The 15,714-nt window shown below is 37.5% G+C and overlaps 3 protein-coding genes across 4 annotated transcripts; 2 read left to right on the top strand and 1 right to left on the bottom strand.

Moving 5' to 3' along the window:
• Positions 1-1,735: 1,735 nt before the first annotated feature.
• Positions 1,736-2,622, top strand: LOC147274134 (late embryogenesis abundant protein At1g64065-like). Its single transcript, XM_086256535.1, has one exon. The coding sequence runs from the start codon at positions 1,808-1,810 to the stop codon at positions 2,441-2,443; it is 636 nt and encodes a 211-aa protein (XP_086112661.1). The 5' UTR covers positions 1,736-1,807; the 3' UTR covers positions 2,444-2,622.
• Positions 2,623-10,098: 7,476 nt separating this feature from the next.
• LOC147274132 (late embryogenesis abundant protein At1g64065-like) lies at positions 10,099-15,360 on the top strand. Of its 2 annotated transcripts, XM_086256611.1 has the most exons (2): positions 10,099-10,187; positions 14,554-15,360. In XM_086256611.1, the coding sequence occupies exons 1-2, from the start codon at positions 10,114-10,116 to the stop codon at positions 15,128-15,130; spliced, it is 651 nt and encodes a 216-aa protein (XP_086112737.1). In that variant the 5' UTR covers positions 10,099-10,113; the 3' UTR covers positions 15,131-15,360. The 2 variants fall into 2 exon arrangements, with proteins under 2 accessions (XP_086112737.1, XP_086112736.1); XM_086256610.1 differs by lacking the exon at positions 10,099-10,187 and having other exon boundaries at positions 14,401-15,360.
• Positions 12,905-13,768, bottom strand: LOC147274133 (late embryogenesis abundant protein At1g64065-like). Its single transcript, XM_086256609.1, has one exon. The coding sequence runs from the start codon at positions 13,673-13,675 to the stop codon at positions 13,043-13,045; it is 633 nt and encodes a 210-aa protein (XP_086112735.1). The 5' UTR covers positions 13,676-13,768; the 3' UTR covers positions 12,905-13,042.
• Positions 15,361-15,714: the final 354 nt, after the last annotated feature.

Genomic DNA, 15,714 nt, shown 5'->3' with positions numbered 1-15,714 from the left:
TCGAAATATCCGTAAATTTGAGTACCGATATTTAAAAAATTTCTGATATTTTAATCCTTGCTAATTAACAGCAAAAAAAAAAAAAAAAAATCCCAAAAGTCCTTTTTTTTTTTTTGGGCTAGGCAAAAAAGTGTAGCTTAAAAGGTAATAAAGAGCAACAAAAATCCAATTTCAAGGAGCAGCCATGTCAATCACTATTCAAATCATGGAGGGCACCCCAAATTAATTAATAGCTAGTTATCGTGCAAAAGTGCAGTTAAGTTTGTCTCAGGTTAATATTTTGGCTTCTAGATGGCCTTAAGAATTCTGTAAGTACCCCAAATTGTTTTATCAATTCCAGATGGTGACCGCTTCCCTCAAAGCCATGTTTGCATTACGCATAGCACGTAGTGGTGGCGATTTAACGCCAACTTCAGTTGACTAACTACCTAAAACTTATAACTTGCCATATATCCCACTAGAGGACAAGTTACAAGTTGTGGGAGTGGGTATGATATTCCTGAAAGTTTATGAAAAAATTTGTATGATGGACCCCCAGTTAAGCTGTTTCGTGGGCCCCTCTAATTTGTATAATGAACAAGCACAACAAAATTATGGTTTGCTGAAATATATCGTGGTGTTCGATTAACTCGTTATAAACAATCCTGTCCTATATAATAATCCGACACATTATCTTGTGCAAAACGGTTATACCATGTTATTTTACTTAAATATATGTATATGACTATCCTCTAAAGTCATGTACTGCAACTACGTACGTGAATCGGAATCCAAACCAACAATGGAAATGAAAAAATTTAGACATTCGTTGAAAAATTAATTAGTTATGAGAGACATAAATCAAACTCTTATATTTTTGATATGGAATCTTCCTCTCAACACGCCCCTGCATGTATGGTCTTACTCAAACTTAACACGTGAACAATTTATATTAATTGGGTGACGTGTAGCACAATATATGGATAGTCTGCTATGATATCATGAAAAAATCTAAATATCTATCCCAAAACAAAATAAAATACTATGCAATCTAATCCAAACCCTTATAAATTATTATGCAATTCTCCATATTTTCGATGTGGGATCTTCTTCTCAACAGAAAATACAAAATAAAATTTCAAATTTTATTATTGTGTTATAGAACATCAACAAGGGTTAAACGTACACCACGCCACATGATGTGGTATAATGGTCCCACATAAGTTTTCTCACTTATGCTTCAATTAACCAAACGCGCAAGTGTAGTGCTAGTTTTTGACTTTGATAGTCTTCTAGAGGGTCGAATGAGTGTTATTTGTGCTCCATAAAGCATAAAATGCAAATAAAAGATATCGTACAGCTTGGACGTACTCTGTAAGTAAGACTTGGAGAGATCCATGTTTGTGTTCTAGGGAAAGTCTTTAATGCCGTCATAGCATTCCATTATTCTGATTATCTCTTAGAATATCAAATTGCTGATACTGATGTTTTATACTTTGATATGTTCACCTATGACTCATTGCAAAACCCTAAAAGGTCCTCAACAAAGTCATCCATCATCTAGAAGTCAATAATTCTCAACTTTGGACGCGTTTGGTACTGCAATCTGCTATAAAATTCTTCACCCGGCCCCATCACATTTTCCCGGAAATTCATTAATTCCCCTAAATAACTTATTTGAAAATGGCCAAACTCCAAACACTATATATAACACACTACTCTGCTTCATTTCCACAAACAACTCCCTACACTTCCTAGCTACTTTCATCTTTCAAAAACAGAGAACTATATTTTCTTTTCTTCACTCTTATATCAAAAAAGAAATAGAATGATGGCTGAGAAGAGTCCTCAACAGGCTTATCCCTTAGCCCCAGCAAATGGTTACCAAAGAAGTGACACAGAATCTTTATCTGCAGATCAGCTGAAACGCAAGAAGAGAATCAAGTTGTTCACATATATTGGTATTTTCATTGTGTTTCAAATCATAGTCATGACTGTGTTTGGACTCACTGTGATGCGTGTCAAGACCCCGAAGGTCAGATTGGGCGACATCAATGTCCAAAGCTTCACCTCTGTGCCAGCAACACCATCATTTGAGACAAGCTTCACAACCCAAATCAGGGTCAAGAACACAAACTGGGGTCCCTATAAGTTTGATGCAGGCACTGTAACGTTCATGTACCAAGGCGCGACTGTGGGGCAAGTTGTGATTCCAAAGGGCAAGGCCGGAATGCGTGGCACCAAGAAGATGGATGTGACAGTGGATTTGAGTTCCAGTGCATTAAGCAGTTCTAATCTTGGCAGTGAGTTGAGCAGCGGGGTGTTGACGCTGACAAGCCAAGCCAAGTTGACTGGAAAGGTTGAACTGTTGATGATCATGAAGAAGAAGAAGTCTGCTACAATGGACTGCACCATAGCATTTGATGTGTCGGCCAAGACGTTCAAAAGTTTACAATGCAAGTGAAAACACATTAATTTCTTTGTACTTTTCAATTTCTGCAGATTTTTGTTGTTGCTGTCTATGTTAATAATAGCTTTTATGGTATCAGAGCCATGGCGTTCATGGCGGACCTGGCTTTATGTTTCATCATGCTTGTTCTCAGATAAGTTTGTTGTTTCTCTGTATCGCATACTGCTTTCTTCCCCATTTGTTCAAGATCAATTGCTTCAATTCTTCATCAACTACTTTCGTCAAATTTTTTTTCCACTTTGTTCACATTCGATTTTCATTGTTTAATTCTTCAAATTTGTTCTTCCAATTTCTGTCTTTAACTCTCTGTTCTTCGTATTTCTGGGTTTTCCTCTTGATTCTTTCGAATTTCTGTGATTCACGCTTGGTTCGTTGCAAACCCTAGTTCAATCTTGTTGTCCTTCTTTCTTGTTCTTCTCATGGCTGCGTCCACTATTCCTACTGTTTTCCTTCCTTCTATTTTTCTGGATGAGTTCAATTATCCTACATGGTTATTTCGCATGGAGTCGTTTCTGCGTGGTCAGAATCTCTATGGCTTCATTGATGGTTCTTACTCTTGTCCTTCCAAATATGTGTTTTCTGCTACGGAGGGTCTCACTTCTGAGGTTTCCCCTGCTTATACTCAGTGGATTGTGCAAGATCAGAATCTTGTGCATATGCTTGGTCAGACTCTTTCTCCTGTTGCTCTTTCTTGTGCTATTGGCAGTAAAACTGCAAGAGAAATGTGGGTTAATCTTCAGCAGAAATTTGCTGCTCCCTGTCGTCAAAACATTCTTCAGCTTAAATCTAATCTACAGGAGTTAAAGAAAGGGTCAGATTCGATTGAGGTGTATCTTGATAAAATCAAAGCTGCTCGCGATGCTCTTGCTACTGTTGGAGTGTCTCTTGATGATGAGGATGTGGTCGTTACTGTTCTTCGTGGGTTACCTTCTGACTTTGCTGCTATCAAAACTGTCATTAGCGCTCAATTTGTTAGTTGTTCAATGAGTGAGTTGAAAACTCTCCTTAAAGCTGCTGAGGTTGATGTTGAAAATGAAACCAAGAATGCTTCTTTGCTTCCTCTTACTGCTATGGTAGCACATACCTCTCAATCTGCTTCAGTGTCATCCTGTGGTCCTTCCTCATTCAATGTCTCTTCTAGCCCACAACATGTTCCTATCGTTCCACCAGGCTTCAGCCCTCCTTCCACGTTCGTGCCTTCTGGTTATTCTACTGACGGCATGACCAGATATTTTGCACGGGGGAGAGGCCATTTTTCCAATGAGGGTCGTTTCTATGGCGGTCGTGCTCAGCACACTGGTGGCTTCAATAATCATGGTGGATTTCATAACACTGGTGGTTTTTCTAATCATTTTCGTCATTCTAATGGTTCTTCTGGAGGACAGTTTTCTGGTGGTCATGGTGGTCAACATAGTGGATCACATGGTCTTACTTGCCAACTTTGTGGCAAGCATGGTCATGGGGCACAGACCTGCAGAACATTAACTAATTTTCACCATGGACTTGCTGCTTCCTCTTCTATAAAGTGTCAATATTGTGGCAAGCCCAATCATACAGCTAATAAGTGCTATTTTCTTATTGGCTTTCCTAGTCAACTGCAGCACAATTCTCCTGCTCCTTATGCAATGTATGCCTCAACTTCTTCTCCCACTCCATATTGGCTTGCAGACACAGGGGCAACCAATCACATGACTAATGAAGTTCAGCACCTTACTGATGTCACTGCTTATCCTGCTTCTGACTCAGTCACTGTTGGAAATGGTGCAGGTTTGCAAATTTCTAGCACTGGTCATGGTAAATTGGTTACTTCTACTGGTACTCTAACTTTGAAAGATGTTCTGCACATTCCAACTCTTGCTGCTCATTTACTTTCTGTTTATCAGTTATGTAAAGATAATAACTGCCTAATGTGGTTTGATGAATTTATGTGTTGCATTCAGGACAAGGTGCAGGGAAAAATCCTTTACAAAGGGCTGAGTAGGGATGGACTTTATCCTCTCCCTTTTCATCTTCCATCTGCTTCTTCCTCTTCACCTTCATTTTCTGCCTTTCTTGGACAATGCATCAAACATTCCTTGTGGCATCAAAGGCTTGGCCATCCTACTAATGAGATTGCTACTGTCATGTTGAATAAATGTAGTTTGTCTAGTTCTTCTGATACTGTCTCTTCCATGTGTGAACCTTGTTTAGCTGGCAAGTTTAGTAAACTGCCATTTCCAGTGTCAAAAACCAAAAGCACAACTTCTTTTGAACTCGTACATTCAGATGTCTGGGGACCTGCCCCTTTCTCATCTTTAGATGGTTTTAGATATTTTGTACTATTTGTTGATGATTGTACTAAATACACATGGATTTTTCCATTGCGTAATAAAAGTGGAGTCTTTTCTTTCTTCCAGTCCTTCTGTGCCTATATTTCTAATCATTTTTCTACTTCCATTAAAAATCTAAGAACTGATGGTGGGGGTGAGTACATGAGTTTTCAATTTCAGGAATTCTTATCCTTAAAAGGCATTGTTCATCAGGTGTCTTGTCCTTATACACCTAAACAGAATGGGGTCTCGGAAAGAAAAAATAGACATGTGAGAGAAACGGCTGTTACTCTTATGCAAACAGCCTCCTTGCCAAATCAGTATTGGTATCATGCTTGTGCTATGGCCGTGTATCTCATTAATAGGATGCCAACACCTATTTTACATATGTCTTCTCCTTTTGAGAAGTTATTTCATCAAATTCCATCCCTAGAGCATTTGAGAGTGTTTGGTTGTGCTTGTTACCCTCTAATGAAACCTTACAATTCCAACAAACTTCAACCAAAAACCATACGATGTGTCTTTCTTGGTTTTGCCTTAGGATACAAGGGTTTTATTTGTTACAATACTATTGCCCAAAAGTTTATTGAGTCAAGACATGTTCTTTTTGATGAACATTTGTTTCCCTATGCTACCACATCATCTGTGTGTCCTTCTTCTCCTATTTTGAAAGCTAATCAGCCACCTAATGTCTCATTTCCTATTTCTGTTCAATCTATACCTACCTTTGCTCAGGTTTCTGATAAGGATTTTCTTGCACCTGTTCTTGATAATTCATTATCCCTTGGCATTTCTTCAACTGCTAGTGAACAAGTTGGTGCCTTAGTTTCGTCATCTACAAATCAAGGTCACTCTGCCGATCTTCATATCATAGGTGAGTCATCTGCTCTGCAGCACAATGATCATGCATCACTTGTGTCTAATACTCAAACAGTTATTCAGTTTGAGGGTAGTAATGGTGATGATTCAGTCCATACTATGCCTGGTAGTGGAGTCACAGTTGGTTTAAGTCATACACATCCCTCTACCCCTCACTCAGATGCCACTATTCTCCATCCTGTGCATGGTCCTACTCCTGCCATTGTCAATGATCATAGTATGATTACAAGGGGGAAACGAGGTATTTTTAAGAAGAGAGGGTTTTTATCCATCATATCTCCAGACTCATCTGATCCTTCTCTCATTGAGCCTTTCAATTATAAGACTGCCATGAAAATTCCAGAATGGAAATTAGCTATGCAAGAGGAATTTAATGCCTTAATGCATCAAAAGACCTGGACTCTTGTTCCCCTACCTTCTAACAAAAATCTAGTTAGCTGCAAGTGGATTTTCAAGCTTAAGAAAAATTCTGATGGGTCCATTGCTAGACACAAGGCTAGGCTAGTTGCTAGAGGTTTTAGTCAAGAGCATGGTGTTGATTATGATGAAGCTTTCAGTCCCGTGGTTAGACATACCACTGTTAGGACTATTCTCGGCTTAGCAGCTCACTTTGGTTGGAAATTGCATCAATTAGATGTTAAAAATGCATTTTTACATGGTCTGTTAAAAGAGGAAGTTTACATGTCTCAACCAGGTGGCTTTGAGGATTCTACTTACCCTACTCATGTTTGTAAGTTGAACAAATCATTGTATGGTCTCAAGCAGGCTCCTAGAGCTTGGAATGATAGATTCACAGCTCATTTACCTTCTCTGGGGTTTCGGTCGTCATATGCAGACCCTTCTTTATTTGTTAAGATTACAGGATCATCTAGAGTTTACCTACTTCTTTATGTTGATGATATCATCATCACTGGGAATTCTGAGAGTGATATTCAATTGGTTAAAGATGAGCTACAAAGGGAATTTGATATGAAGGATCTTGGAGATTTACATTATTTTTTGGGGTTACAAATTCATTATATGTTAGATGGATTGTTTGTGTCTCAACAGAAATATGCCAAGGAAATTATACATAAAGCAGGCATGGACAATTGCCATACACATGTTACACCCTGTCAATCTGGTGTAAAATTGTTAAAGGATGAAGGTATTTGTCTCTCTGATGCTGACATAGCTCTATACAGGAGCTTGGTAGGGTGCTTGCAGTATTTGACATTCACTAGGCTTGATATTGCCTATAGTGTCAATACTGTCTGTCAGTTTATGCAGAATCCTACATATCAACATCTTCTAGCAGTAAAAAGAATTTTGAGATACATACAGGGTACTTTGACTCATGGGATTACATACAAGAGAGGGAACTCAGGGTCTGCTACCTTGCAGAATGCCACTTTGCAGGCTTATTATGATACAGGTCCTTCCAAACATGTTTTAAGTTCATCTCCAGGCTTATCTGATACTTTGCAAGCCTACTGTGATGCAGATTGGGCAGGTGATCCCAATGACAGAAGATCAACTACAGGATTTGTCATTTTACTTAATGATTCTCCTATTTCCTGGTGTAGTAAGAAGCAAAATGCAGTATCTCGTTCCTCCACTGAAGCAGAATATAGGAGCATGGCAGACACTACTTCAGAAATATTATGGCTCAAGAACCTTCTTACAGATTTACATCTTCCTCTATCATCTACACCAGTCTTACATTGTGACAATATCTCTGCCTTGGCACTTGCATCCAATCCTATTCACAATTCCAAGCTTAAGCATATTGAAGTAGACATTCACTTCACCAGGGAAAAAGTGAAAGCTGGTTCACTTGTTTTACAGTTTATTTCCTCTGTTGAGCAGCTTGCAGATGTGTTCACTAAGGGATTGTGCTCCCCGCAACATTCCTATCTGTGTTCCAGCTTGATGCTTGGACCTCAACCATCAAGCTGAGGGAGGGTGTTAATAATAGCTGGTTTATGAGTTAGTTGTATTAGTTTATTAGATTGCCAGGTGTTATGTTTTGATTGGTGTAAGCTGTTAGAGTTAGTTTGTCTGCTTGTGATATATAACCATTTTCCTGTACTGCATTTCTTGAACTGCTACGTTGAAATACTTTTCAGCTTTATACACAAAAATAATACAATACATTCATAGATCTTTTCTCTCAATATCTCAATTTCTTTCAAGCTTTTAGTCTATAGGTTGTGTGGATACATAATTACTGAGCGCAATTTTGCAATTATGCTTATTTGTTATATAATTGGTAGTGTGATGGTTTCAAATTTGAACTTATTCTAAATTTACGGGTTTTGAGTTGAATTTTTCCCAGCCCCCACATGTGTCGGTGGGATCCTCGAACATTTTCTCTTTTTACTTTTTTTTTTCTTAAACATTTTGTCTACTTTTATTTTTAATTTTCTAAATTTTCTGGAAATATTTTATTATTTGGATTTAATGCTTTTAAATCAGTTTTGTTAAGAGGTAACCTTTTCTTTAAAAATTATTAAAGTGTGAGGTCTTGAGACAATTTTGGGGTGTACATAGAATCATCCATATTCCATGTTTTCCGATCCGGCCCACATAGGCTTCATGAAGGGCTACTTGGGCCTTCTTCCGCTTGTTATTATCTTGTGGTTATATAATGACTTGCTTGTAATCCACAAGAGTTGATTGACCGTAATTGCTACAATAACGACTCCATTACAACTTGTGACGCTCACGGAATTTCGCTGTCCACATTCAACATGTTGGGTTCCTTTGAAGATTGGAAATGAATATTTTATGAAATGGAGTCTACCTAACTATCAAATTTAGTCTACAACATCGAAAATGAATATTAATTTTATGTCATTTCAGTTGTTTTTTCTTATCATTTATGTATGTATATAAACTATAAGAGAGAGTGAGCTGAAATTTTTTATTAGGTTTTAATTCTCATTCATTAATTAAGCTATATTTCAACGTCTTTAAAACAATACATAATAGGCATTTTTTTCCCCAATACGTATTTTAATGTATGCTATTTGCTCATGAGAGCAAATGTATGAAATAAGAATAAGTTTGACAGCGAACAATTATCCAACATAATGACAATCCAATCGCACAAGTTGAGGGTATGCCTACATGCATTCAACTTTTGCTAATGATCGATCTTGCAACACTGGGTTTCTTCTTGAAGGAGTACACATCAAGCCCAACTTGACATCTCCAGCTATAGTCCATTCAATACTTGAGTATCCAAATTAATTAGAATTAGTTGTTAGGATGGTTCTACAGCTTTTGGATTACTTGAAAATAACTTAATGTAATTTTGTATGAATATTGATCTGAGATGAAGTATATATATTGTAATTCACTATTACAGACTTTAATGGAAAACTCAAATTTTCACACTATTTGCCTTCCAATACTAAACCAATTAGAAAAAAAAAAAAAAAAAAAAAAAACTACCAAATAGTTGATCTTTTATACTAAACGGATCGACTGTTCAATCGACACCAGTAAACTTGCAGGTTGAGAGAACACTTAATTTCTACTTTAATCTTTAATGTAAAGATGTTCGGATGAGGAACAAATTTTAAGTAACTATACATGACAATATATAATCACCGTTAGGTTGAATTTATAAATGCTAAAATTAGTAACCAATCCACTTATTATTAAATCTAATTGTTGAATATAATAAGTTTTTATTGGTGTTCAAAATTTATCCCTTAGGTGAGCATGACTCCCCCTTCAATGAACGCACCAGGCCTACTTCATTTTGTATATTAATTAGTTATTTATATCTTATTATAGGATGAATGGTGCTATATGCTTGCAGGAAATGCCCAAATGTGACCAAACGCGCTTAGTGTAGAGTTTTTGACTTAATAGTCTTGTAGAGGGTCGAATGAGTGTTTTGTGTGCTCCATAGCGTGACATTTTTTTTTTTTGGTTGGCCAGGTCCATAGCTTACATTTTAAACTTTAAAGCATAAAATACAAATAAAAGATATCGTACAGCTTGGAGTCTTGGACTCTGTAAGTAAGACTTAATACTTGTTTGTTGTTCTAGGAAAAGTCTCTATGCCGTCGTAGCATTCTATTATTCAATTTATTCTGATTATCTCTTATAATATCACATTGCTGATGCTGATGTTTAATCTGCTCACCTATGACTCATGGCAATGGCAAAAGCCATCCATCATCTAGAAGCCAATATAGAAGCCAATAGCCATCCATCATCTAGTAGCCAATATATAATTCCCAACACTTTGGACGCGTCTAGTTGTACGTGTCTGCAAATAAAATACCTTTCCCCAAGTTTAATTCACAATTTCCATGCAGGAAGTTAATTCCCCTAAATAACTTATTGAAAATGGCCAAACTCTAAGCACTATAGATATAACACTACTCTTCCTTCCTTTCCACAATCCTACAAAAACCAACCCACAAAACAAAAGCAGAGAAATTCACTTTTTATTCGTCTCAGAAAAGAGAAAGAAACATGGCTGAGAAAACCCATCTGGCTTATCCCTTATCCCCAGCTAATGGTTACCAAAGAAGTGATGGAGAATCTTTGCCATCCACATGAGCTCAAACGTCAAGTCTACAATTGTCTCCAATTTTTCAGTTTGTTACAAACATCATTTTAGTGTGTTTGAAAAGATAATCAAAACAATTGTGGCTTTCACAAATTAAAAAACATTTATAGGGAAGCCTTTTCTTTTTGGAAATATGATTGGATTTTTGTGCAACTGTTCATGTTCATGTTTGAAATTCTTTAACTTTTATCTTTTTTTGAAATGAATTTTTTTAAAATTAGATATAAAAGATGGCTTTTTATGAAATTGAATGTGAAATTCTAGCGTATGATATTTTACAGCTTGTAAAGTGCTTAACACTGTTTTTTTTTTTCTTTTTTCAGAAGATATTGGCAAATGAGAAAGAGTAGGACGACCTGGGTGAACATGTGACATTCTTGAAGAAATAGTTATTTTGTGGCAATATGTGTAGTATTTTTTTTTTGGGTTATTATGCTTACTATAATCATGTGAATAGATGACACTCAGTAGATAACGATACTTATTAAAACCGACCGTTGTATGTATATATAATTTGATTTAATGAATTTGATGTTTTTGGTTTAATGATATTGTCATGATTCAATGAATTTGATGTTTTTGGTTTATCTTATTTTATAATAAATAACGGTTTTAGTTAAAACCATTGTGTAGGTGAATTATAAAAAAAAAAAACACGTTCTCTCTCTCCCCCCTTTTTCTCCTCTAGCATCTTGTCCTAATTCTTAGCCCTTGCCGCGAATTCACATACCTTAATATGAGATTCTCTCTCACCTTCTTCCTAAGCTGCGGGCTCTACGTATGATACCCTCATGGTAATTGGTAAATAACATGGCTTGAAAACTAGACAATCATTGAGCAGTTTATCAGCTTATTGGTGTCACCTTTCCTTAGTGATTTAATCAGAAATAACCATAGTCAGCTTCGAATCATAAGTCAGAAACAACCATAAACGGATTTGATATGTGCATGTCAGGCTCTGCCCTGAGGTTAGGCGGGCTAGGCTGGTCGCCCAGGGTCCATGCACTTAGAGAGCCTCCTATGAAATTTTATAATTTATACCCAAATAACCCATAATCCAATAGATCTCTTCAAATTAAAATGCAACTGTTGTTGCTTGGTTTTAAAGGACATGAGTGTTTTTCTTTTGACTATTCAACCCAAGGTGATTTTAATCACCACTTATTTGTATTAGGGTGCTTCACAGGCCAGTCCTATTTTCTCACATTCTTTAGACTAATATTTTAACGGTTTTTGGTTTTTGTCTGAATGAGAGTCTGAAATAGGCCCAAGCCTAATTTTTTGTTTGTATTAATTGGGTAAAAACGTGGTTGTGTGTCTCTCTCTGCCTCGGGCCTCCATAATCCTTGGGCCGACCCTGATCTGTGTAAACCCAAACATGACCCCTTTTCCTATTCCTCCATACAAGTCTCCCTCACCCAACACCAATCTACCTTTGAGTAGGGGTGTAAACGAGCAGAAAATATCATGTGCTCAAGCTTGGCTTGTCTACAATATATCGAGCTTGAGCTTGAGCTTGAGCTTGAGCTTGAGTTGGCTTGGTTTGTTTCTTATAAGAGTTGAGCTTGAACGAACCAAAAAAAATCGAGCTCGATACGAGGCCAAGCTATATCGACCAATTTACATAGTCCTATCTGATGGTGTACCTATACTACAAGCCTATAATTGCATGTCTGTAAAAAAAATTTTGTTTCATGAATTTATTAGTGATTCATCTCTACAAAAATGATAATTCATTTACTTGGCATAGTAATTATCTATGACATTCTTAATTCATTCTAGTACAATTATATATGGCATATCTAACATATGACCACCATAATGAACATTATTATAACTTAAACGAACATATATACGAGCTACTCACGAGCTTTACTAGTCGAACATACCAAAGCTCAAGCTTTGCTTGTTTCTTAAACGAGCTCGGCTTGGATTGTTAATTTCTTTTACTAACCGTGCTTAAACAAGCCAAAGCTGAGTCAAACTCGATACGAACTCGAGCTGTATCGAGCGCATTTACAGCCCTATTCTTGAGAATTTCTGCTACCAAAGACTCTCGACTTGTAAAAAGTCACGAACAATAATGCATTCCAAGCATGGCCTTATTAAAGCCTTCTGTTGTTGAAAGCCAAGCTCTCCCCTGTGATTTTGCCTTGCAGAGTCTCTGCCATGTAAACCAATGAATGCCTTTATTTCTAATTTTCCCCACCAAAGAGAGTTGATGAGAGTTGAATCACATTCATGGCATATGCTGACAAGGCTTGAGTATTTCTGCATACATGAAATTGCTGACTACACTTCCTCCAGAGTATTAATGCTAAAAGTTTCGGTGGATGTAGCAAAATTAATCCTCTGCCTCGGAGCATTTCATACCTTTTAAGTGCATCTTTAGCCAAGTACTGTTTCTGGCTTGCCCCAAATAGGAGCATACTGTGAGTACTTATTACCAACAGATTTGACTCACTTATTGCCAGCGGATATATAGATTAGGACACTCATAGGAAGTGTTTCATTCTCGCCCTTCTCACTCCCTAACTAAAACACATGGATGCATATGCATGTTTTTTTGTTATCTTAATTTTCTGACCTGATTTTATGTAAGGCAGGTATTATTGCTATTAATTATAGAAATTAACCACCTGCTTCTATATTCAATCATTGAAAAGAAAGTAAAAAGATCACTGGCCTAATTGATTAGAAAAAATCAATAAATTTCATTATAGTTCCACAACAAATTACACAAAGAAAATAAAAATTAAATCACAAATCAAGAACCAGTCTTGATCACTCGCAATCCGAATCCTGAATTGCACCCTGGCTCGCCAGTCTTGATCACTTGCATTGTAAACTTTTGACCGTCTTGGCGGACACATCCAATGCTATGGTGCAGTCCATTGTAGCAGACTTCTTCTTCTTCACGATCATCATCAATTCAACCTTTCCAGTCAATTTGGCTTGGCTGTTCAGCGTCAACACCCCGCTGCTCAATTCACTGCCAAGATTAGAACTGCTTAATGCACTGGAACTCAAATCCACTGTCACATCGATCTTCTTGGTGCCACGCATTCCGGCCTTGCCCTTTGGAATCACAACTTGCCCCACAGTCGCGCCTTGGTACATGAACGTTACAGTGCCTGCATCAAACTTATAGGGACCCCAGTTTGTGTTCTTCACCCTGATTTGGGTTGTGAAGCTTGTGTCAAATGATGGTGTTGCTGGGACAGAGTTGAAGTTTTGGACATTGATGGCGCCCAACCTGACCTTGGGGGTCTTAACACGCATCACAGTGAGTCCAAACACAGTCATGACTATGATCTGAAACACAATGAAAATACCAATATACGTAAACAACTTGATTCTCTTCTTGCGTTTGAGCTCATCTGCGGATTCCAAAGACTCTGCATCACTTCTTTGGTAACCATTTGTTGGGGCTAAGGGATAAGCCTGATGGGTTTTCTCAGCCATGTTGCTTTCTCTTTTCTGAGATGAGTAAAAAGAGAATCTCTCTGCTTTTGTTTTGTGGGTTGGTTTTTGTATGATGAAAGTAGGAAGTGGAGGAAGTTGTTTGTGGAAATGAAGCAAGAGTAGCGTGTTATATATAGTGTTTGGAGTTTGGGCAGTTTCAGAAATAACCTTAGTATTTTATTTCAGATCCACCAAACGCGCGTGTCCACAGTTGGGAAATATATATTGACTTCTAGATGATCGATGACTTTTGTGAAGACCTTTTAAGCTTTTGCTATGAGTCATTGGTGAACATATCAAACATCAGTATCGGCAATTTTGATTCCCAAGATATTATACAGATGAAAAGCAAAATAAAGTATAGAATAATAGAGAAGGCTGTAACGGCATAAAGACTATTTCTAGAACACAAACAAGGACTGCTTACAAAGTACTCGGCTTCTTGTTGTGGGATATTATTTTTTATTTTATTTTATCCTTTTCTTTGTAAGCTATGTGGGCATTAAGACTTGAAGTTACAGCAAGAACCCAAATTAAGCTCCTCATGGGAACTCATTTGACCACCCTCTAGAAGACCACAAGTCAAATACTCCAAACTATGCGCGTTTGGTTACATTTGGGCATTTCCAGGAATTGAAGCTTACACGTACACATCATTTCCTCTCAATTCATAAATCAAATACTTGTCCAAAACACTACTATATATACCACGCAGCATTCAGCCAATATTACAACAAACAATTAGTACACTTGCTCAATTCTTAATTTAGAGAGCTAAACAGATACAAAACAGAGCATTTTCTTTCAAAGCTTTCCAGTAAAAGAAAGATGGCAGAGAAGAGCCAGCAAACCATGCAATCGGCAAATGGTTACACAAGAAGTGATGGAGAATCTTTGCAATCCCCAGATGAGCTCAAACGCCAGAAGAGAATCAAGCTGTTTACGTATATTGGTATTTTCATTGTCTTTCAAATTATTGTCATGACCGTTTTTGGACTCACTGTGATGCGTGTTAAGACCCCTAAGGTCAGGTTGGGCGCCATCAATGTCCAAAACTTCAACTCTGTCCCAGCAACACCATCATTTGACACAAGCTTCACAACCCAAATCAGGGTGAAGAACACAAACTGGGGTCCCTATAAGTTTGATGCAGGCACTGTAACGTTCATGTACCAAGGCGCGACTGTGGGGCAAGTTCTGATTCCAAAGGGGAAGGCCGGAATGCGTGGCACCAAGAAGATCGATGTGACAGTGGATTTGAGTTCCAGTGCATTAAGCGGTTCAAATCTTGGCAGTGAATTGAGTAGTGGGGTGTTGACGCTGAACAGCCAAGCTAAATTGACTGGAAAGGTTGAATTGATGATGATCATGAAGAAGAAGAAGTCTGCTACAATGGACTGCACCATAGCATTGGATGTGTCCGCCAAGACGGTCAAAAGTTTACAATGCAAGTGAAAACAGAATGTGATTTTTCTTTGTACTTGTTTTAAATTTCTGCAAATTTTTTTGTTCTGTATAGGTTGTGTGATACATACTTATTACCGATCGAGCGAATTTTGTAATTGTGGTTATTCGTTATTCAAATTTGAACACATTCTAAATTCACTTTGGTGTGTGGCGACGTCACCAGCCTCCACGGCCGCCGGTGGGGTCCTCGACCATCTTTCTCTATTTTATTTCTTTTATTTTTTATTCTCTAAATTTTCTCGAAAAATTTTATCATTTGGATTTTGTGCTTTTAAGTTTTTTTTTTTTGGTTAAGGGTATACGTATATTTAAAAATTTTGTTAATAGTCTGAGTGTCTTCAGACAGTTTAGGGTTGTGCATAGAATCCTCCATATTCCTTGTTTTGAGATTCAGCATAGGCTTCATGAAGGGCGGCTTTGACCTTCTTCCGGTTGTTATTCTCTTTTGGTTTTATGGTGCCATGAGTCCCATGCATGATGACTTGCTTGTCTAGTTCATGCTTAAGCTTATAGGTCATGAAAGTTGATTGAGAATGCTTAATTGGTCTAGACTGTAATAGCTACTATATCAA

This window comes from Dryas octopetala, chromosome 9 (assembly GCF_963921425.1).
Source record: "Dryas octopetala chromosome 9, drDryOcto1.1, whole genome shotgun sequence".
Classification (NCBI taxonomy): domain Eukaryota; kingdom Viridiplantae; phylum Streptophyta; class Magnoliopsida; order Rosales; family Rosaceae; genus Dryas; species Dryas octopetala.
This window is presented reverse-complemented; position numbering and strand designations above follow the sequence as displayed.

Coding starts and splice junctions, on each gene's coding strand:
- LOC147274134 (XM_086256535.1), top strand. CDS start 1,808: ATGATGGCTGAGAAGAGTCCTCAACAGGCTTATCCCTTAGCCCCAGCA.
- LOC147274133 (XM_086256609.1), bottom strand. CDS start 13,675: ATGGCTGAGAAAACCCATCAGGCTTATCCCTTAGCCCCAACAAATGGT.
- LOC147274132 (XM_086256611.1), top strand. CDS start 10,114: ATGGCTGAGAAAACCCATCTGGCTTATCCCTTATCCCCAGCTAATGGT. Junction 10,188..14,553: donor AGAAGTGATGGAGAATCTTT/GCCATCCACATG, acceptor TGGTTACACAAG/AAGTGATGGAGAATCTTTGC.